The sequence below is a fragment of the Cetorhinus maximus genome, chromosome 13 (genome assembly GCF_964194155.1).
Source record: "Cetorhinus maximus chromosome 13, sCetMax3.hap1.1, whole genome shotgun sequence".
NCBI lineage: Eukaryota > Metazoa > Chordata > Chondrichthyes > Lamniformes > Cetorhinidae > Cetorhinus > Cetorhinus maximus.
The window spans coordinates 117,535,802-117,558,375 of record NC_135891.1 but is presented as its reverse complement, the minus strand read 5'-3'; the positions used below and the strand labels follow the sequence as shown (position 1 = coordinate 117,558,375).

General features: G+C 42.4%; 1 protein-coding gene across 8 annotated transcripts in view; it reads left to right on the top strand.

The window, feature by feature from the left end:
• gatad2ab (GATA zinc finger domain containing 2Ab) overlaps positions 1-22,574 on the top strand; it is a 122,137-nt gene that overhangs the window by 63,398 nt on the left and 36,165 nt on the right. For all 8 annotated transcript variants that reach the window (XM_078556108.1, XM_078556105.1, XM_078556104.1 and 5 more), the window contains exon 3: positions 4,663-4,960. In XM_078556108.1, coding sequence (XP_078412234.1) covers positions 4,663-4,960 — 298 coding nt within the window. The remainder of the gene's footprint in view (positions 1-4,662; positions 4,961-22,574) is intronic.

Sequence of the window (22,574 nt, the reverse complement as noted above, 5' to 3'; positions counted from 1 at the left end):
AATATCTCAAATTTGCCCACAAAGGCGACAAACGCTCCTTGAAAGTTTGGACACGGAAGCTAAGAAATGCTAGACTAACACACACACACACACACACACACACACACACCGCCGCTGCCCGACCCCCGCAACCCCAATGCAACCCATTGCTTTTTATTTGAAACAAAAGTGGTGTAGTTGTCAAAAGTTATAGAAACACTCAGAGTAAAACTTAAGTGTAGTATACAGTCAGGGGAGAGCAAGGTTGAGGGTGCTTGTACAGTAGCAGACTAATATTTTGGAATGTCAGCCTGCCATCAGACAGGCACTGAAACTGCTTTGTGTGTATGTATGTGTGGGGGTTACATGTGGGGGGATAGTGTGTGCATGCTTGGGGGGTTGTGTGCGAATTGTACATGCAAGGAAGGTGCAAGTGGGATGCATGTGCACATACGCATGCATGAATCCTGTGTTTGTTGTCTATATGTGTGTGCCATGTGTGCAGGGGTGCAAGGGGTTAACAGCACTCAGCTCCGTCTGGAGCCAGTTCAAGCTGGTTCTCTGGAAAGTGCTTTGTGTGTCGCCTGGAATTGTGGGAAGGGTCATGTGTGGAGACCAAGTGATGTCATGAGATCAAATGTGACTCAGCCATTTATCAGATGAGTGCAGGTAACTAGACAGTGACGCTCCCTCAGTCCGCCCCAGAAACCACATCTCACCAGGTTAAATGCTACTTCTGTACAAGGTTCACACTGGCGGGCAGGTTCTGGCCAATTGAAGCTGGTGAGAAATTTGTTTAAAAACTTTTGAGAAGTATTCAAGTCAGCAAACTTAACTCTTAACAATGAAAGTGGTCCATTTAAACATACAGTTACAAAAGTCAGTTCTCAACTTTAAATCTGATGTTAACATTGTTTGACCTAGTCAGCGGGCATCTCGTACAGAATATTCATTTGCACGTACCTTTGCATTGCCACTCCGCGTCCCTGACTTTCTTTAAGTGCTGATTTGTGTTCAAGTCCATTTCTGGTGCTTCAGCCAAGTGCTCGTTCTTAATCAGAGTCTGGGCAGTGAGTGTTAACACACTACCAGCCAGTCAGTCCTGTCTGCCATCGGATGCCTGCGCACTTTCCAGCTGCAGGGTGTAGTGCTGGACAGTGACCAGGAGTGGGAAGGGTTTTCCTAGCCCAACTTCACCTGGCGCGGGTGGCGCACCCACCTACATCATCTCTACCCTTGCCTCAATTGAGATGACATGTGAATTTCCATCCAAAATAATATTGGTGGAAGTGGGAAACATTTGTGAATCAAAAATGAATTGTTTCTGTAGCCTGAAAAGATGCTTTATTTAGCTTGTTGGCAAAAGCAGAGGGTGATGTTTTGGTTTAAAGGCGGCTGTGCGATTTCTTTTGCTTTGGTGTTGCTAATGGTCAAAGCTCTCTCAAATAAAGTTCTAATTCCGCAGCAGCCCAAATGGGAACTGAAGCTATGCACCATGGTGAGGGGCCATGAGTGGTAATTGGAAAGATTGGGTTAAAGCTGCCAGTCTTGAAATGATCCTGCTCAAAGACTAATGGTTGGGCAAGAAAGTACTTGTAACTTGATTTCTTTCTTAGATGAAATTTACGGCACAGAAACAGGGAAATCACCTCAAATAGTCTGTGTCAGCGTTTATGTACCACACAAGCTGACTGCAATCCTATTTCATCTTATCCTATCTACATACCTTTCTGTATGTTTCTCTTAAAGGCACTTGTGTTACTCGTCACAACTGCTTCCTTTGTTAGCGAATTCTACATTCTAACCACTGTGGGTAAAGAAGTTTCTCCTGAATTCCCTATTGGATTTATCAGTGATTATCTTATTTTTATAGGCCATAGTTCTGGTCTTCACCATATGTTAAAACTTCTTCTCTACATCTATCTTTAATGATAAGAACTCCTGGAACTGAAAGGCTGAACAGGCTGGGCTCTTTTCATTAGAAAACAGAAGGTCATCCTGCAGCCTTCTCTTTCCTAATGAAAAGAGCCTAACCCATTCAGCCTTTCAGTTCTAGTATCATGCTGATAAATCCTTTTTTTGCATCTTCTCCAGTGCCTCTGTATCCGCTTTACTGAATTCTCTTTTCCTATCCAGTTTCCTGACTTGGCCCCCTGAAGGATGTTTGTTGGAGTGTTCTCCTGGTTACCAGTGCACTCCAGTACCCTAGGTGCTCTTCTTTACACACTGAACATTACTGGGCCTTTGTCACACCTGCAGGGTTTGACCAATGTTCCCACTAAGCTGCACAAGTAAGCGACACAGGGAACAAACAGGATGTGCATAAGCAACACTTTGTTTATGGATGCGTATGTGCAGCCATGCATCAGTCTTAGAGACTGTGCAGTACAACAAACGAGCCGCGCATTATAAGCAGAAGTTAGAAGGAACGTTGGGCTCAACACCACAATGATGAACATCCACACGCACAGGCTTCCTTGCAGTGGCCGTTGCTTAGCAAAAAGGACCACAGCCAAATTCTCGTGCTTGCCCTCACTCCACCCTACATGTGTAGCAAATTGTGTGCGGATTGGGAAAATGTGGCTGATTTTTGCAGCACTGTCACTAGGATTTTAGCCAAGTTTGATGTTGGGTGGATGAATCTTTCCTGTTCCCACTTTGAACAGTGAGACAACCAACAGTGCAAGTATAGGTATATAAATAGTTAATGCTAAAAATGCCCAACATCTGTGGAGAGAGTTGCAACGTCATTGACCTGAAAAGTTAGCTCCTTTTTTTCTCCTCATTTGCTGCCTGACCTGCTGCGTATTTTGAGCACTTTTTTCACATTTCCAGCATTTTGCCTTTCGTCCATTATAGATTGTGTCCTTCCAATCTGGGCTGCTTCTGGATGGAATATTTAGAGCTCTGTAACACCTAGGGTAAGGTACTGGTGGGTACACCTGTCACTCGTGGTAGAAGCATTTTAAGATGATTGAGTACTCATTGGCTTAAGGATGATTCCCCCTCGCCCCCAAGCATTACTTAGAATATAGCACAGAAGCAAGCCATTCGGCCCAGCCAGTCCATGTTGGTGTTTCTGCTCCACTTGAGCTTCCTCCCATACTTTCTTATCAAATTCTGTCAGCATAACCTTCCATTCCTTTCTCCCTCATGTTTATTTAACCTCCCCTTAAATGCATCTATACTGTTCATTTCAACTACTCCCTGTGGTTGAAAGTTCCACATTCTCATCACTCTCTGGGTAAAGAAGCTCCTTCTGAATTCCCCATTGGTATCAATAAGCTAAATAGCCTTTGTGATGATGCTGCTTTTAAACGACCAATGCTGTAACACATGAGCAGTTCTCGACTCTTGGTTGCAGTCTCGTCTGTACGCACAGTCTTAATTAGAATTGCTTTGTGCAAATGTTCTGTGGGAAGATGGGGGGAATCAGATGTGATTGTTAAAATAGCTGGAATCCAATACCATAATTGCATTTGGGATGGATGAGATGATGCAGTAACTAGCGGGACTGAGCTTCATTAGTGCTAATCTATTAAGATCTTCAGTATTAGAGAAAATCGAGCAATCATCACAAAACTTTGCTAAATTAAAAATTTTTAAATGAAATTAGATTAACCTTGGCCTCCATTTGACATGAATTGAGGATTTTTATCTGGAACAGAGGAAATGGTCACTCCCTGTTTCAGGAATTTTGTTAGTTTATTTTTGAATTTTTTTGCTGCTTGTCCCCCTGATGGTTGCATAGGTGGAGGCAATGTCCAGATGCATTGCCAAATTGCACAGAGAAGGCTTCAAATGCCAATCTGTGGTTCAAGAGTGGTTTTGGGGATAAGGGTATGTAGACAGTTATGTAGACTGAGAGCAAAGAAGATTGAGAAATTCTGATGAAAGGCCACTGACCTGAAATGTTAACCCTATTTCTCTCTCTACAGATGCTGCCAGGCTTGCTGAGTATTTCTAGTGTTTTCCGCTTTTATTTCAGATTCCCAGCATCCGCATTATTTTGCTCTTTAGTAAGCTTAAGAGGAGAGCTTGGTAGAGGGTTTTGGTAAGATAAAATAAAGGGGAGCTCTTTCCAATGGCTGATAGGTCAATAGCCAGTGGGCACAGATTTAAGGTGATTGGCAAAAGAATCAGGGGAGCCATGAGGAAAAACACTTTTATGCAATGATTGGTTAGGATCTGAAATGCACTGATTCAGGGTATGGATATGAATTCAAAAATAACCATCAAAAGGGAATTGGATACATACTTGAAGAAGAAATAATTCAGGGATGTGGGGAAAGAACAGGTGGAGTGGAAGTACCTGGATTGAAAGAATTAGCACATGCTCAATGGGCCCAATGGCCTCCTGTACTGTAGTATTCTGTCATAATTGGAAACATCCTTTCTAAGTCTACCCTATTAAATCCTCTCATAATCTTAAAGGCCTCTATCAGGTTGCTTCACAGCCATCTCTTTTCTAGAGAAGACTTGTCTGATAAGTTGTAATTTCAGTTCTGGTATCATACCTATTTTTTTTACATCTCTAGTGCTTCAGGGCCCTTCTTACAACTCTCTCTTCACCCATCTTGGGTACCATAGCAAGAAGTTTGGGGGGAGAAAATGAGTTCTTAGTCCTGCTAAGTAGAGAAATTGAAGCTCCTAAATACTTCTTTTTCCCTCTTATATCGACAGATATTTCTGCTATGACAGACGAGGTATACAGAACACGGAGCCAAAAGAGAGCATTGGAGCGAGAAAGCCTGCATAATGATGTGGATATGAAGAAACCAAAAATGGAATGTTCCAGAGGAACTGATAGGGACAGTGAATTGGACGATGTGAAAGGGGAGATAAGAATTAAAACAGAACCTGTTGATCGGGGTGGTGGTCGGACTCCTGGGTTGTTAAAGGGGCCGGGTGAAGTGAAAGCAACAATCAAAGTAGAAGTACAGGCCGGTGATGAACCTGTTGACATGAGCACATCAAAGACGTAAGTACGCAGCACAAATTGGTCCTTTTAAAGCTGGCCTGTGTTTCTTTGAAATGGAGAACTTGGTTTGTCAGTAATGTTAGTAAAAAGAGAAAAACAAAGAATTTACATCTATATAGTGGCTTTACCGATCAAGACCTCCCAAACAGCTATGCAGCCAGTGAAATACTTTTGAAACATAGTCCTTGTTGTAATGGGAAATACAAGAGCCAATTTGTGCACAGCAAACTCTGACAAGCAGCAGTGTGATAATGATCACGTAATCTTTTTAAAAGGTGATGTTGATTAAGGGGTAAATATTGACCAGGACACCAGGGAGAACTCCTCGCTTTTAGAATCATGGAGTGGTTACAGCACAAAAGGAGGCTATTCAGCCTATTGTCAGTGCCAGCTATCTGCAAGAGCAACTCAGCTAGTCCTACTCCCCTTTTCCCTATAGTCCTGAATTTTTTTTCTCTTCAGGTAATCATTCAATTCCCTTTCAAAAACCACGATTGAATCTACCTGCATGCTCTCTCAAGTAGTGTATTCCAGATCCTAACCATTCGCTGCGTAAAAATATTTTTCCTCACATTGTCTTTGGTTCTTTTGCCATTCACCTTAAATTGGTGTCCACTGGTTTTTGACCTTCCTGCCAATGAGAACAGTTTCTCCCTGTCTAATCAGTCCAGACCCCACCTCATTTTGAAAACTTCTGTCAAATCTCCCCTCAACCTTCTCCTCCAAGGAGAAAAACCACAGCTTCTCCAAACTATCTACATAACTGAAGTCCTTCATCCCTCGAACCATTCTTGTAAATCTTTCTGCACCCTCTTTAATGCTTTCACATCCTTCCTCAGTATGGTGCTCTGAACTGGACACACTGTTCCAGTTGAGGCTAAGCCCGTGCTGCTGCTCCAAAATAGTGCCATGGGGTCTTTTCCATCCATCTGAAAGGGCAGCCAGTGCCTCCACTTAACTTCTCATTCAAAAGATGGCACCTCCAATAGTGCAGCACTCCCCTCATACTGCGCTGAATATTTCTGTTCAAGCCCTGTTCTGCTCCTCACTGCTCTTGACAGACCTGCAACTGCCAATTGAGGTTGAAAGGATTAGAAAGTTATGCTAATGGGATCAGATGAAATGGGTTGAGAGGAGGCTTATGTGGAATATGAACCCTAGTATGGAGCGAATGGCCTGTTTCTGTGCTGTAATCCCAGTAATCTACTGTGGCATTGAACTGTGGAGGCTCTTCAAATACAGCGCACATTTGAAATGACAATACCTATAATTTTGCTACTAGCCATTTTTTTTGGAGTTGGGAGTACATCGTTTTAAAAAAAAAAATTTCTCACAACCAGCTGTTGTGTTTTTCTGACATCCTGGTGAGCATGTTTTTTGAGAAAGGCATGAGTAGAAAGGAAGAATATAAGAGAGAACAAGAGGCCATTCAACTCCACAAGCCTCATCCAACATTGTTAGATCTGTATCTTTTCTCAATCTACCCACCTTGGTTTTATAACCCTTAACAGCTTCACCTAACAAATATCTATAATTCTCAGTTTTGAAGTTTTCAAATGGCCCTCACTCTCCATAGCATTTTGTAGGGGGAGGAGGGGTTGTGGTTGAATTCCAGATTTCCACTACCCTTAGTATAAAAGTGCTTACTGACAACACATCTGAACAGCCTGCCTCTAATTTTAGGGCTATGTCCTCTTGTTCTGGACTTCCTCAACAGAGGAAATAATTTCTTTCTATCCATCCTATCAACAAAGCATCATAAACACCTCAATTAGATCACCTCTTAATCTTCTATACTTGAGGGAGTATAACCCTAGTCCGTACATGCTGCCTGCATAATTTAACTCTTTAAACCCAGACCGCTAACGTAATGCATGAAGTTATTGTTGAATGAGTTACAAAGAAAGGCCTTCGAAGCAGACAGTGTACATGGGCTGTAGAAGCATTAAGATGTGTTTCTGGAGAGAGGGAGATTGAGAGATAAGATGGGTAGGTGCAATTGGTGAGCATCGAACTGATAGTCTTTTCAGAGTTAATGGATTTTTCCTGTTTTCAGAATCAGATTTATTTTTCCTTTGAAGCAAAAATTTGCAAACACATCTTGTGCAAAATACTGCACAGAGCAAGTGCAGCATGGGATAATATGTCAGATTAAGTTATGATCAAGCTACAGTATTGAGGTTAGACTGTCTTAGTACAGTGCCAAGTTCTGATCACCGAAACACGAGAGACGCGTTCAATTGTTGAGTTATCAGAAAAGATTTTAACCTAGACGTATATCTGAGACAATCTTATAGAGGCATGTAAGGTAGAGGAAAGGGTAAACCTGGAAATTTCCAATAAATGAAATGGCTTGAGTAGGACTAGGAGGCACAGAGTCAAACCAATAAATTTAGAATTCTTGTCAGGAGATTCTTCATACAAGGGAGCATCAGCATGTAGAATGATCTCTGAGTAGTGGAGGCAAAAATGCCTGAATTGTTTAAGAAACAATTGAAGTGGGAGTGGGAAGAATTTTAAGGCCTTCCGGTTGGATGAATTAAGATGGGCACAGGGGCCTTGCTCAATTGTAATTATCTTGATTACTGTTGGAGTGTCCCTGTGAAGCAGACCCTTGAATGTTACTAGTCGACAAGCACTGTAACACTGATTAGGCAGCAGTGCTTAAGGCCTTGAAGTCCTGGCTCATCTCTGACTTCAAGTTTTGGCAATTTTCTGATCTCAGTCCATTGTCCTGCAGTATGGTGATATGATGCTTGCAATCATCCATGCCTTATGGGAAAACTACCTCAAATGGTGAGGATGGTGACATAGTGGTAATGTTACTGGACCACTAATCAGAGGCCCAGGCTAATACCCTGGTAACCACAGGTTCAAATCCCACCATAACAACCAGTGGAATTTAATTTCAATTAATTCATAAACTCTGCAATTGAAAGCCAGTCTGAATAATGGTGACCATTAAACTATTATCAATTGTTGTAAAACCCCATCTTGTTCACTAATGTGGAAGGAAATCTGCCATCCTTACCTGGTCTGGCCTACATGTGACTCCAGACCCACAATGTGGTTGACTCTTAACTGCCCTCTGAAATGGCCTAGCAAGCCACTCAGTTCAAGAACAATTAGGGATGGGCAACAAATGCTGACACCCACATCTCATGAAAGAATTTAAAAAACAGTAACAAGTCAGGATTAAGTGCTCTCAGATTGGCAGCAAAAGCCTAACATTGTGTCTCTGCTCTGCTCCCATGCAAAGGGAACAGAAAAAGTAGATAGAGTGAAACTATATCCAATCATTGGAGAGCCTACGACTCTGGATGGGTCTAAAAATTGATAAGGGGATCAAATATGTTTGGAATTGTTGTACTTTGTAGTTGTGATCAATGCGTAATTGTGTAGATTTCAGTCTTACAGTTCAATGTGATTCCCCAGTCTCTGCAGAGCTAGCTGATGTCAGTGAGATAGTAATGAGGCCACTATAGTTGGGGAAGTGGAGCTACTGGCCTTACTGTTGTCATTTTCCAGTGACACTTGAAGTGTAAGTTTTTGGTCATTAGGCGAGGAAAAGTTTGGGCTCAGCGTAACCTGTTTGATGCAGTATCGAAAAGTCTGTGACATCTCCCACCACAGTGTGCAACAGTGCCTGCAGGAGAGGATAGAGTAAGGGGAGAAAGTCAAAGAGGAAAAAAAATGATTGTATACCTGAGAGATGGAGCAGGTTGCTGGTGGTGAATGAGCTTAATCCAAGAACTGTTTCATTGCTGGTGCCCTTGCCCATCTCTGAATGGAAGGACAAAAGAAAATACCATGGATGCTGGAAATCTGAAATAAAAACACAAAATGCTGGAAATACCCAGGTCAGCTCCAACAGTGGAGAGAGAAGCAGCATTAACCTTTCAGGTCAGTGGCCTTTCATCAGAGGTAAGCTCTGGAGAATGACTTTCAGACTTGGGAATCAAGCAAAGCTCCAGGAACCAATGGTAAAACTCATTAATCCTTCTAATCCCAGCTAACCTGGAACTTTCCCTCCAGCTGGAAATGCCGTCCTTGGAACAAAATACTTCCTAGAGTTAAGTGGCATTGGGAAGTGGGAGCACTTGATAATGTTTCTCTTCCTTTGCTTCCTCTTTCTTAGAAGCATGGGAGCATTTAGTCCCTCAAGCCTATTCCGTCATTTACTAAGATCATGATGGATCTGCAACCCAACTTCAAATACCTTGCTTTGCCCCATATCCCTCAATACACTTCTTTAACAAAGAATGGTCATTCAGATTTAAAATTAACAATTGACCCAAGTTCTAAATTTCTACCACCCTTTATGTGTAGAAGTGTTTCCAACCTTTACTTCTGAAACATTGGCTCAACTATGTTCCCTATTCCCGGACTTCCCCCAATCAGCAGAAACTATTTCTATCTACCCCATCTGTTCCCCTTAATATTTTGAAAGCTGCGACCAAATCACCCCTTTTACCTTCTGAATGCCAGGGAACACCTTTTCCCCCTGCATTGGCTTTTTAGCTGAGACCAGTTGGAGAAGACTTTCGTACAGGCTGGAAGTTTGTAGCAAACCAGTAATGCAACTCCCTGCCATCAGGAAAAGTGAACCTAACCAGTGTCACGCTTCCATTTGTATATCAACCTTTACTTCAATACATACCCCATGCTTTCCTTATTAAAACTGCCTGGTGTTCCAAAATGGTATAAAGTGGATAATGTTACTGAGGTCATCTGAATTACAATGAAATTATCAATTGTAAGTATAAATAATTACACTTGATTGGCAGCATGGAATAAGAATAACTTGGGCCTCAGATTAGAAATAAAATATATGGATTAGTTTGATTTATGGATGAGAATTGAGATTAAGTGTTTATACTCCATTTAATCAATTCTCTAGTAGGTTATGGTCTTAAGCTGGAGCTGACATGCAGACTGAAGAATTTCACCTAAAAGAACTCTTAAAGGGGAATGGAAGTTTAAAATGAATAATTTGATAAAGTGCCACGCAACAGACTTAAGGGCAAACTTATTGCTCATGGAGTGAAAGGGACAGTAGCAACATGGATACAAAATTGTTTGAGTGACAGGAAACAGTGTGTAGTGGTTAATGGATGTTTTTTGAACTGGAGGAAGGCTTGTAGTGGAATTCCCCAGAGATTGGTGTTAGGACCCTTGCTCTTCCTGATATAAATGAATGACCTAGACTTTAGTGCACAGCGCACAATTTCAAAATTTGCGGATGATACGAAACTTGGAAGCATTGTGAACCACGAGGAGGATAGTGTGGAACTTCAAAAGGACATAGATTGGTGGAATGACCGACCAAGTAGCAGATGAAATTTAATGCAGAGAAGTGTGAAGTGATTCATTTTGATAAGAAGAATGCAGAGAGACAATATAAAATAAAGCGTACAATTCTAAAGGAGGTACAGAAGCACAGGGACTTGGGTTTATATGTGTACAAATCATTGCAGGTTGAGAGCACAGTTAATAAAGCATATGGCATCTTAGGCTTTATTAATAGGGGCATAGAGTACAAAAGCAAGGGTGTTATGTTGAACTGGTTTGGTCTCAACTGGAGTATTGCGTCCAGTTCTGGGCACCACACTTTAGGAAAGATATGAAGACATCAGAGAGAGTGCCGAAGATTCACGAGAATGGATGAGGAACTCCATTTACATAGATCTGAGAAGTTGGGACTGTTTCTCTTGGAGAAGAGAAGGTTGAGAGGAGACTTCATAGAGGTATTCAAAATTGGGGGATTTAGACAGAGTAGATAGGGAAAAAGTGTTACCATTGGTGGAAGGATCGAGAACCAGAGGGCACAGGTTTAAGGTAATTAGCAAAAGGAGCAATGGTGACATGAAAAACTTCTTCACGCACTGAGTGATTGGGATCTGGAATGCACTGCCTGAGTGTGGTGGAGACAGGTTCAATTGAGGCATTCAGGAGGAAATTGGATTGTTATGTAGAAAGGCTGAATGTGCAGGACTATGGGGAGAAGTCAAGAGAGTGGCAATAAGTAAATTGCTCCTCCAGGAGAGCTAGAGCAGAAATGATGGACTCAATGGCCTCTTGTACTGTAAATTCTGTGATTCTGTGAATTGTAATACTTCAAAGGACACCCTCAAAGTTTACGTAAATATTTGATTGATCATTGAATCATTTCATTTCCTCTGAATGAATTAAATACTTTCAATTTGAAAAACTGAAATTTTCCAGCCCAGTTGGGACCCATCCAGCCCATTCCCACCCCCATGCCTGCACTGCCCCGCCCCCCGGCCATTTCAGGTCTCATTCACCCCTGGGTTGTTGCATTGTTCACTGACAGCAATGAGCTGCCTGTGTCCACTAATTTCAACGGCAGCTATAGATTTATATGGTGGTTCTGTGGTGTTGCTAAAGTTCAGCTCCTGCTGAGGGAACATTTGGAGTTTCATGATCCAAGAATAATGCTGATTATAAACTTATTTGAAACCATCAAGTGCTGTTTAACTTCGAAGAGTGAGCTGCATTAAAATGGCTTGCATTTCTAAAGCACAATGTGTGGATCTCAGTTAAACTGAGTGACTCGTGATGGATCAATAGGGCCCTTATTGTATTGGACTTGCCTCGTCACACAATTCTGTTTTCCCCCTCCACTAAAAATCTTAGTAAGGCTGTCTCTGAGCACTTCATTACACAAGCATGTTTTAACGCTATTAGAATGGTTTTTGTCTGCAGCTGAAGGACTTAAAAGATAAACTGAAGCAGAAGTAAGTGTGTGTGTGTGTGTGTGTGTGTGTGGCTGGGTGAGTGATTTGTATGCTCAGATTCCAACCGCATTACCTTCATTAACTACTTCGATTGCCAACGTGGCAGTGACACAAAAGCTTGGAATGGTCAGTGGTATCCAACAGCTCACACACTGAGCTACATAATAGAGCAACACTGGTGAGTGTCCGATTGTCAGGGCTCACAGCCTGGGGAGAAGCCAAAGACGACAAAGTTTATCACTTTGTGTTGCAGAGCTGGATTTGATCTGACACAAACACAACCCCTTTAGTTCCATGTAAGAGCTGCAGGAATGAATCTTTGTCTCATGCTTTTGGTAAAGGCTTGAATCTCTCCTTTCTGTATGTCACCATGTTTGCTGTATGCAGTCCCAGCTCCAGAGGCTTGAGTGCAAAAATCTCAGTGCTCACTCCAGTGCAGTACTGATGAGAGTTAAATTGAGGTCCTACCTGACACTTTGTCGAAGAAGAGGAGCTCTCCCCGGTGCCCTGGGCTAATATTTGTCCCTGCATCAAGATCATGAAAAGCATATGACTTGATTGTTATCACATCGCTGTTTTTGGGAGCTTGCTATGCACAAATTGACTGCTACATTTTCTGTACTGCAGCAGTGACCACACTTCAAAAGCATTTAACTGCCTTAATGTGGCTTTAAAATGCTTTGTGATATCCCTAAAGTTGTGAAAAGTTCTAAATAAGTGCAAGTTCTTTTTGCTGGGTGGTGACAGGATTGGTTATGACACCTCATACTGTTGAATAGATCATCGCCCTCAACTATCATGGTTCATAGATTTAAAAAATATACTGGAGCATGGTACTAGAGGGCAAGAGAAACTTTATGCCAGCAGCCCTCTGTCACTCTGCTCGTTATGGCAACACTTAGTGGGATCACCTGTGCACAAAATAATTCCCAGGTTTGCTTAATCTTCTCTGCAGAGTACTTCATTTTATGTGCAAAGTTTTGCAATGTTTCAGGGATGGGATAAGGCACTGTGTAAATTAATGCCTGTTCAGTTTTCAGACAGTTTATGTTTTTAATCACCTCCACCAAACGTGCAAAAACACCTTACAAAGTGGGAGCTCTCCACAGGAAAAGCCTTTTGGCAGGGCTTTCATCACCATGTGTGTTAATGGCACCTGTTAGTGGCTTGAACAAAACACGAAATGTCAAACCTGAGAAGGCGTTTTTAATGTCACTTTTATTAACAGCAGAGTTTTGGCAGCATTGAAGTAGAGGAGTTTGTGTGTTCTTTAATGGCTATCTATTGCAATATAGGGAGGGATAGGCTACAAACCCACCACTTAGGCTTCTACATAGTGGCTATTGTAAAGTCTAATGAGGGAAAGCTATCCTGGAGCAGTTCACAACAATTGATGGCAGCTCTGAGTGGAAGGAAACCATCTTTGGAGCTCTCAAAATGAACAGGTGGCTGAAGCTAAATGTGAAAGGAGCACTCTAAAATCCATTGCATCACTGTGTGAGGCTCTACTGTGCACTGCAGTTCTGAGCTTGCTACTTGGTTCTCCCTACCCCTTTTCCCCCTCCTCACTTCCCTCCCATTACCCCCCACAAGTCCCCTATTTCCCCCCACCTCGACTCAAGGCACTGATTGCTGTTAACTAATAGCCTATTCAGCTGATTGCACTATCCTTCCTCGCTGTCTAGATTCATAACTTGCATTTATACAGTGCCTTTACTGTTGTAAAACGTTCCAGGACACTTCACTGAGGAATATTAAGAAAGAAGACACTGAGCCACATTAAGGTCATCTTAGGACTGATAATCAATAACATGGTCAAAGGTGTAGGTTTTAAGGAACGTCTTAAAAGAAGAAATTAGTGCCTTCAGTCGAGGTGGGGCTTTAATGGGGGAGGTGGAGAAAGAGAGGAGGAGGAAGGGAGAATTTGAAAGTAAGTTCAGAGCTCCCTTACACCAAACGCACTGGATTTTACATGGTGCTCCTTGTATTTAGGATGGTCACCTGTGTTAACGGTATGTTAATTATATTGAACAAATACACAGATGAAGGACAATGTTTAATTAGACACCTAGAATACTATAAAGCGAGACCACAAGGACACACGGGTAGTAGGTAGAAGGCAGACATGTAATGCTGCATTGTGTTAATAAACCTATCATCAAGAGAAGGATTTGCATCTAGTTTCATGCTTCACCATCTGGCTTGAGATTCAATTAACAACTTGGGTGTGGTATCAGAGGTGGTTTGTGGGTTCCAGCAGCTTTCTGCTGCCTTAAATGGCTGCATTAGGCAAGAGTGTCAGCAAACAGTGTCATGGAGTGTATCACAGGCAAACAGGATCCCTCGTGCATAATGTTTTCATGCATTTGTTTCCGAGCAGGAGTTAGTTGATTCCAACTGAAAGCAGGAATCTTGGTTGAGGGCCTGATGTAGTCCAATGCAAGGATCTCATCAGCTCTTGGGTAACTATATACGGAGCCACTGAGTTCCATACAAGACACTGTTGGAATTCACTGATTTAATGAGAGAGCTTTGGGTGTGAGCTGGTAGGGGAGATCGATTTGAGTTTTTCAAAAAGGGATCCATTTGAGTTTTTCAAAAAGGTTTGCACAAACCTTTATTTTGATGGTATCTATATTTTTAAAAATGTTGACTTTTTTTTCAGTTTTGCTAGCAATGCTGTGCTGCCCTGCAGCATGTTGCGGGATATCTTGGCAACCATTGTTGGTCTGTATTTTTAAAATGAGGGCTCCAATAAGATTTTGGCGCAGGTTGATTATTAGGTTTAAAAGTTGAAGCCCAAGAAAAGTGTTAGTAACATAGTGCTGGAATTTATAGCAGTTAAAGATTCATAGAATCCTACTTGTGCCACTCTTTTAGGCAGTGCATTAAAGATCATAGCTTGCTGCATTTTTTAAAAAAATCCTCATTCTCCTGATTTTTCTGCAAATTATCTTAAATCTTGTGCCTTAATTTTAAAAAAAACTTTTTCTGCCCTTCACTGAGTGAACTGTATTTGATTTAGCTTCTGCACTTGAGCAGTTCCAAGGGTGGGAGTCAATATTCCTGATATAAGCAGTGTCTGTTCTTGGGCATATTTTGAAACAGTAGCAGAGACTGTGAATTTTAATAACTGTTCAATTCAAAAAGTTAACACTCAGATGCATATCTGAGCAAATCACGTAGGATGTTTGCCTTTGAACTGAGCGACCCGATAGCTCCTGTGAATAAACTGCCCAGTAACCCTTACAATATTGTATCAGGTTGCACCGGGACCTGATTTCTGAGAGTGAAGGTCATTTGTGACCCCTAGTGCACCATGACAGAATTGAAGACGACAGTACCCCAAACTGCAGTGCTTCTTTCACAGTTTAACATCCCAAGATACTTCTCGTGAAGTGGGAGGCAAGGGAGATGAGTGAAAGCTGGAAAGCATTTAAGTGGGAAGATCAGAGGTATAGATGAAGGGGCAACTGTAGCTAAATTTGCTGATAACACAAAGGTAGGAAAGTAAGTTGTCAAGAGGACATAGAGTCTAAAGGGGATCTAGATTGGTTAAGTGGGCAAAAATTTAGTAGATTTAGTATAATGTGGAAAAGTGTGAACTTGTCCACTTTGGCAGGAAGAATAGAAAACCAGTAAATTATTTAAAAAGAGAGAGACTGCAGAACTGTACGGTACAGAGGGATCTGGACGCGCTGGTATGGTTTTTTTTCAATTATTCTTTCATTACGAATGAGCGTTTGCTGGCTATGCCAGCATTTATTGCCCATCCCTAATTAAGATGCCATACAACCATCCAACAAGGCTATGGGCCTAGAGCTGGAAAATGGGATTAGAATAGTTAGGTACTTGTTTGACCGGCACAGACTCGATGGGCCAAAGGGCCTTTTTCTGTGCTGTAGACGTCTATGATTCTGACTACCCTTGAGAAGGTGATGGTGAGCTGCCGCCTTGAACCACTGCAGCCCATGTGGTGTAGTTATACCCACAGTGTTGTTAGGGAGGGAGTTCCAGAATTTTGACCCAGCGATAGTGAAGGAACAGCAATATATTTCTCAATCATAAAAGGTTGATATGCATGTACAGCAAATGATTAGGAAGGCAAATGGAATGTTGACATGTTTTGCAAGGTGCATCAAGTGTAAAAGTAGGGAAGCTTGCTACAGCTGTACAGGGAATTGGTTGGACCGCATCTGGAGTACTGTGTAAAAGTTTTAGGTCTCTTTACTTACCAAAGGATATAATTACATTAGAAGCAGTTCAGAGAAGGTTCACTCCACTGATTCCTGAGGTGAAAGGGTTAGCTTATGAGGAAAGGTTGAGCAGTTCGGACCTATACTCTTTGGAGTTTAGAAGAACAAGAGTTGTTAGGGGTCCCCCATTTAAGATTGAGATGAGATTTTTTTCTCTCGTCAATCTGCGGAATTTTTCTCCAAGAGAGCAGCGGAGGCCGGATCATTGAATATATTCAAGGCTCAAGTTAGATCATTGATCAACAAGGAAGTCAAAGTTGTGGGGGGCAGACAGGAAAATGCAGTTGAGGCTACAATCGGATCAGTCCTGGTATCGAATGGTGGAGCAGGTTCATGGGGCCAAATGACCTACCCCTCCTAACTCTTTTTTGATGGTCTCGTGTTTTATTATTCATTCATGGGACGTGGACATCGCTGGCTAAGCCAGCATTTATTGCCCAATCCAAATCCAATCCAGTTCAGCTTCTGGTCAACGCTAACCACCAGGGGGGTGTTAGTGGGGGATTCAGTGATGGTAATGCCATAGAATGTTATGGGGAGATGTTTAGATTCTCTCTTGTTGGAGATGGTCATTGCCTGGCACTTGTGTGGCACGAATGTTACTTGCCACTTATCAACCAAAGCCTGAATGTTGTTCAGGTCTTGCTGCATGTGGACTGTTTCAGTCTCTGAGGAGTTGAGAATGGCGCTGAACATTGTGCAATCATCAGCGAACATCCCCACTTCTGACCTTATGATTGAAGGAAGGTCATTGATAAAATAGCTGAAAATGGTTGGGTTAGGACAGTACCCTAATGAACTCCTGCAACGATGTCCTGGGACTGAGATGATTGATCCCCAACAACCACAACCAGCTCCCTTTGTGATAGGCATAATTCCTACCCGTGGAGAGTGTTCCCCCTGATTCTCATTGACTTCAGTTTTGTTAGGGCTCCTTGATGCCACACTTGGTGAAAAGCGGTCTTGATGTCAAGGGCAGTCACTCTCACCTCACCTCTGGAGTTCTGCTCTTTTGTCCATGCTTGAACCAAGGCTGTAATGAGATCAGGAGCCAAGTGGCCCTGGCAGAACCTAAACTGAGTGTCAGTGAGCAGGTTGTTGTTGAGTAAGTGCAGCTTGATAGCACTGTCGCCGGCCCCTTCCATCACTTTGCTGCTGATTGAGAGCAGACTGACGGAATGGTAATTGGCCAGTTTGGATTGTCCTGCTTTTTGTGGAGGGGATATACCTGGGCAATTTTCTACTTGCTGTGTAGATGCCAGTGTTTTAGCTGTACTGGAACAGCTTGCCTAGGGGACACGGCCTAGTTCTGGACCGCAAATCTTCACAATTGCCAGAATGTTGTAAGGGCCCATAGCTTTTGCTGAATCCAGTGCTTTCAGCCGTTTCTCGATATCAAGTGGAGTGAATTGAATTGGCTGAAGACAGGAATTTGGCAGTGTTAAAAAGTGTATATGTAAATGCAAAGAGTATAGCAAATAAAGACGATGAGTAGAGGGCCCAGATACATGGCAGTATATCATTGCTATAACAGAAACTTGGCTTAAGGGGGAGAAAAAATGGCAGCTCAACATCCCTGGATATAGCGTTTTCAGACAGTATCAAGAGACTGATTTTAAAAAAAGGTGGGTGTATTAGCATTATTGCTTAAAAAAAACAATTAGAGCTGTGAGGAGGAATGGTGTACTAAATAAAGCATCAAATGAGACCATATGGATTGAGCTCAGAAATAATAAAAGGGGTTGCTGGGTGCATACTATAAACCTCAAATAGTGGAAGGGAGTTAGAAGGGCAAATATATAGGCAAATTACAGAGTGCAAAAACAATAGGGCAGTAATAGTTGGGGACATCAACTACCCGAATATCAATTGGGACACGAACAGTGTGAAGGACACAGAGGGCACAAAAATTCTTAAACTGCATTCAAGAGAACTTTTTCAGCCAGCACATAACAAGCCCAAAGAGAGGGGGCACAATTCTAGATTTGGTCTTAGGAAATGAAGCTGGGCTAGTGGATGAAGTAGCAGTGGGGGACCATTTTGGAGATAGTGACCATAATACAGTTAGATTTAGCATCATTATGGAAAAGGACAAAGAACAGGAGTAAAACGGGGAAGACAAATTTTACAAAGCTGAGAGGTGAACTAGCGAAAGTGGACTGGATACAGCTACTAGAAGGGAAAATGGTGTCAAATCAGCGGGAGATATTCAAAAGCGCGTAGAAATGTCCTGACAAAGAAATAGGATGGTATTGCCAAATCTAGAGCCCCTGGCCGTCGGGAAGCATACAGGGTAAGATGAAGCAGAAAAGGAAAGCTTATGACAGTCACAAAAAGCTTAATACTGTAGAAAGCCGAGAGGTGTACAAAATTATGAGGGATTAGAAAGGGTAGATAGGAAAGACTTGTTTCCCCTAGCTGGGGGGTCAATTACTAGGGGGAATAGATTTAAGATGATTGGTAGAAAGATTAAAGGGGACATGAGAGAAAACTTTTTCACCCAGAGGGTGCTGGGCTACTGGAATTCACTGCCTAAGTTTGTGGTTGAGGTTGAAACGCTCAACTCATTTAAAAGGTACATGGATATGCATCTGAAGTGCTGTAACCTGCAAAGCAATGGACCAGGTGCTGGAAAGTGGGATTAAAATGACCGGCTGTTTTTTTTTTCTCTTTTTGGCTAGCACAGGCATGATGGACTGAATGGCCTCTCTTTTGCACTGTAACTTTTCTATGGTTCTAGGAGTATAGAAAGTGTAGGGGTGAAGTAAAAAAGGAAATTAAGAAAGCAGAGAGGATATGAAAAATTATTGGCCAGTAAAATCAAAGAAGGCCCAAACATTAATAGCAAGAGAATAACTAAGGAGAGGGTGGGGCCTATCAGAGATGTACGTGGTAACTTGTGTGTTGATGCTGAAGATGTAGGCAGAGTTCTCAATGAGTACTTTGTCTCTGCCTACACAAAGGAGAAGAATGATGCAGACATTCTAGTTAAAGAGGAGTGTGAAATATTAGATACAATAAGCATAATGAGAGAGGAAGTACTGGAGGGACTGACATCCTTGAAGATGGCTAAATCGCCAGGCTTGGATGGCTTGTATCCCAGGCTGTTAAACGAAGCCAGGGAATAAATATTGGATGCTTTGAGGATTGTTTTCCAATCCTAACTAGGTACAGGCAAAGTACCAGAGGACTGGAGGTCTGCGAACGTTGTACCAATATTTAAAATTATAGGCTGGTCAGACTGACTTTGGTGGTGGGCAAATTATTGGAATCAATTCTGAGACACAAGATAAACTGTCACTTAGAAAGGCACGGATTGATCAGGGGTGGTCAGCATGGTTTTGTTAGGTGGAGGCTGTGCATTACTAACTTAATAGAATTTTTTGAGGTAACAAGGAGGATTGATGAGGAAAGTGCAGTGGATGTGTCTACATGAATTTTAGCAAGGCATTTGTTATGAAGCTATTAATGTATATAATGTTATTGGAAATTATTTTTCAAATAAAGGTTGTGTCGGTGTGTGTCTTAATTGGATTAAAACCAGCTAGTCTGGGTGCTTTAATGTATAATAATTTTGAGATGTAAACGGAGGTAGAGGTATATTTGCATTTTGTTGAATAGAGCATTCAAGAGTGGGAGTGAAATCTTGCACCTAGCTAGGAGACACCAAGCAATGTTTATATTACTAGTAAAATTAGTATTATGAAAGGAGTTCAAAGGGCCTCGTGATGCAATAAGAATTTGCATTCGAAGAGCAGGGTGGGTAAAGCAGAAGGTAGTTTGTGTGTGAAAGGCAGAGGCATGTAACTTCAAAGCCTGTAAGCCTACAATTGCCTGCAGAGGAACCTCATTTTGAATTTGTAAGGTGAAAATGCTTTGCCTGGTGTCTGGTTAAATCTATTGGTTATTGTTGCCTTAGTGGAGATTAATTTGGGAATTTGTTAAAAGTTAGGATAGTATCAATTTATAGCCTTGTGTGTGTGTTTAATACCTTGTTGTAAATTAATAAATGTCTCATTTAGTTTGATATAAAAACCTCTTGAACTGGTGGTCTTATTCCTGAATTTAGAGCTGCATCTCAAACATACCAATTGAAAATCTAGGTTATGACAGTTATTTAAATAAATTTCCTTCAGGGATTTTAAATGACAGCCTTTAAAAGCTGCTGTGTCATAACACATTTGACAAGGTCCCACATGGCAGAATGGTCAGAAAAGTGAGATCCCATGGGTACACGGAAAGGTGGCAAGCTGGATCTAAATTGGCTCAGCAACAGGAAACAAAGGGTAATGGTCAATGAGTACTTTTACAAATGGAAAGCAGTATCCAGTGGCATTCCACAGGGCTCCATGTTGGGGGCCTTGCTGTTTGTTGTAAATATTAATGATTTGGACTTAAATGTGCAAGGCATGATTGGGAAATTTGCAGATGACACAAAAATTGGCGGTGTAGTTGATAGTGAAGAGCATAGCTGTCTCCAGAAAGATTGGTTGAGTGGGTGGAAAAATGGCAAATGGAATTCAATCTGGAAAAGTGAGAGGTCATGCATTTGGGGAGGGCAAACAAAGAAAGGGAATAATCAATAAATGGGAAGATATTGAGAGAGGCTTGAGGGAGTGAGGACCTTGGAGTGCATGTCCGCAGCTCCCTGAAGGTGGCAGGACAGGTGGGTAAGGTGATGAAGAAAGCATATGGGATGCTTTCCTTTATTGGATGAGGTATTGATTACAAAAGCAGGGATGTAATGGTGGAACTGTATAAAATGCTGGTTAGGCCACAGCTGGAATTTTGTGTACAGTTCTGGTCACCACATTATAGGAAGAACATAATTGCTCTGGAGAGAGTACAGAGGAGATTTACAACAATGTTGCCAGACTTGAAAATTGCAGCTGAGGGGAAAGATTGGATAGGCTAGGGTTGTTTTCCTTAGAACAGAGGAGGCTGAGGGGTGACCTAATTGAGATGTAAAAAATTGAGGAGCTTAGTTAAGGCAGATAGGAAAGACCTGAGGGATCAATTACCAGGGAGCATACATGTAAGGTGATTGGTAGAAAAATTAGAGGGGACATGAGGAAAAGCTTTTTCACCCAGAGGGTAGTGGGCATCTGGAATTCACTGTAATTGTTGGTTGAGGCTGAAACGCTCAGCTCATTTAAAAGGTATCTGAATCTGCACCTGAAGTGCTGTAACCTGCAAGACTACGGACCAGGTGCTGGACAGTGGGATTAAAAATGAGCGGCTGGCACAGACACAATGGGCTGAATGGCCTCTTTCTGCACTAACTTTTCTGTGGTTCTGTGTTAGGGACCTCAGGAGGAGGCTGAGATGAATCCATTCACTCAGCACTTCTGGCTGACGATGGCTGCAGATGCTTCAGCCTTGTCTTTTGCACCATCATCGAGGGTGGGGATATTTGTGCAACTGCCGCCTCTAGTTGTTTAATTGTCCGCCACCATTCATGACTGAAATGTGGCATCACTGCAGAGCTTACATCTGAAATCTGGTTGTAGGATCACTTAGTTCTGTCTATCACATATTGCTTCCACTGTTTAACATACAAGCAGTTCTGTGTTCTAGCTTCACCAGGTCGATACCTCTGGTGCTGTTCCTGGCATGCCTTCCTGCACTGTTCATTGAACCAGAGTTGATCCCCCAGCTTGATGGTAATGGTAGAGTTGGTGATGTGCCGGACCATGAGGTTACAGATTTTGGTTGTATACAATTCTGCTGCTGATGGCTCATAGCACTTCGTGGATGCCAGTTTTAAGTTGTCAGATCTGTTTGGAATCTATCCCATTTAGCACGGTGGTAATGCCACACAACATGATGAAGGGTATCCTCAGTATGAAGGCGGGACTTTGTCTCCACAAGGATTGATGTGATCACTTCTACGAAACCGATGCATCTGCGACTGGTAGATTGGTGAGGACAAGGTCAAGTAGGTTTTTGCGCTTGGTTCCCTCACCACCTGCCACAGACCCAATCTAGCAGCTATGTCCTTTAGGACGCAGCCAGCTCAGTCAGTAGTGGTGCTACCAGGCCACTCTTGGTGATGGACGTTGACGTCTCCCACCCAGAGTACATTCTGTGCCCTTGCCACCCTCGGTGCTTCTTCCAAGTGGTGTTCAACATGGAATACTGATTCATCAGCAGAGTAAGAACGGTAGGTAGTAACCAGCATGTTTGACCTGATGCCATGAGACTTCATGGGGTCCAGAGTCGATGTTGAGGATTCCCAGAGCAACTCCCTCTCAATTGCATACCACTGTGCTGCCACCTCTGGTGGGTCTGTCCTGTCAGTGGGACAGGACATATTCAGGAATGGGTATACCTGTGTCCCCAGAGCATTAGCTGGGGCCTCAGGATTACTCATCCAGTGACATTACCACCATAACACCATCTCCCAGGAGGTGGGGGGGGTGTGGGGCATGGTGCAGCGATGCACAAGTCATTCGGGGGAGAATTCAAGTGCTGCCTTTCAGATGAAATGTTAAGCCCCATCTACCCTGTCAGGTGGACATAAAAGATGCCATGGCACTATTCGAGGAAGAGTAGAGGAGTTCTCCTCTGTCCTTTACCTTCCTATCATCGTCACTAAAA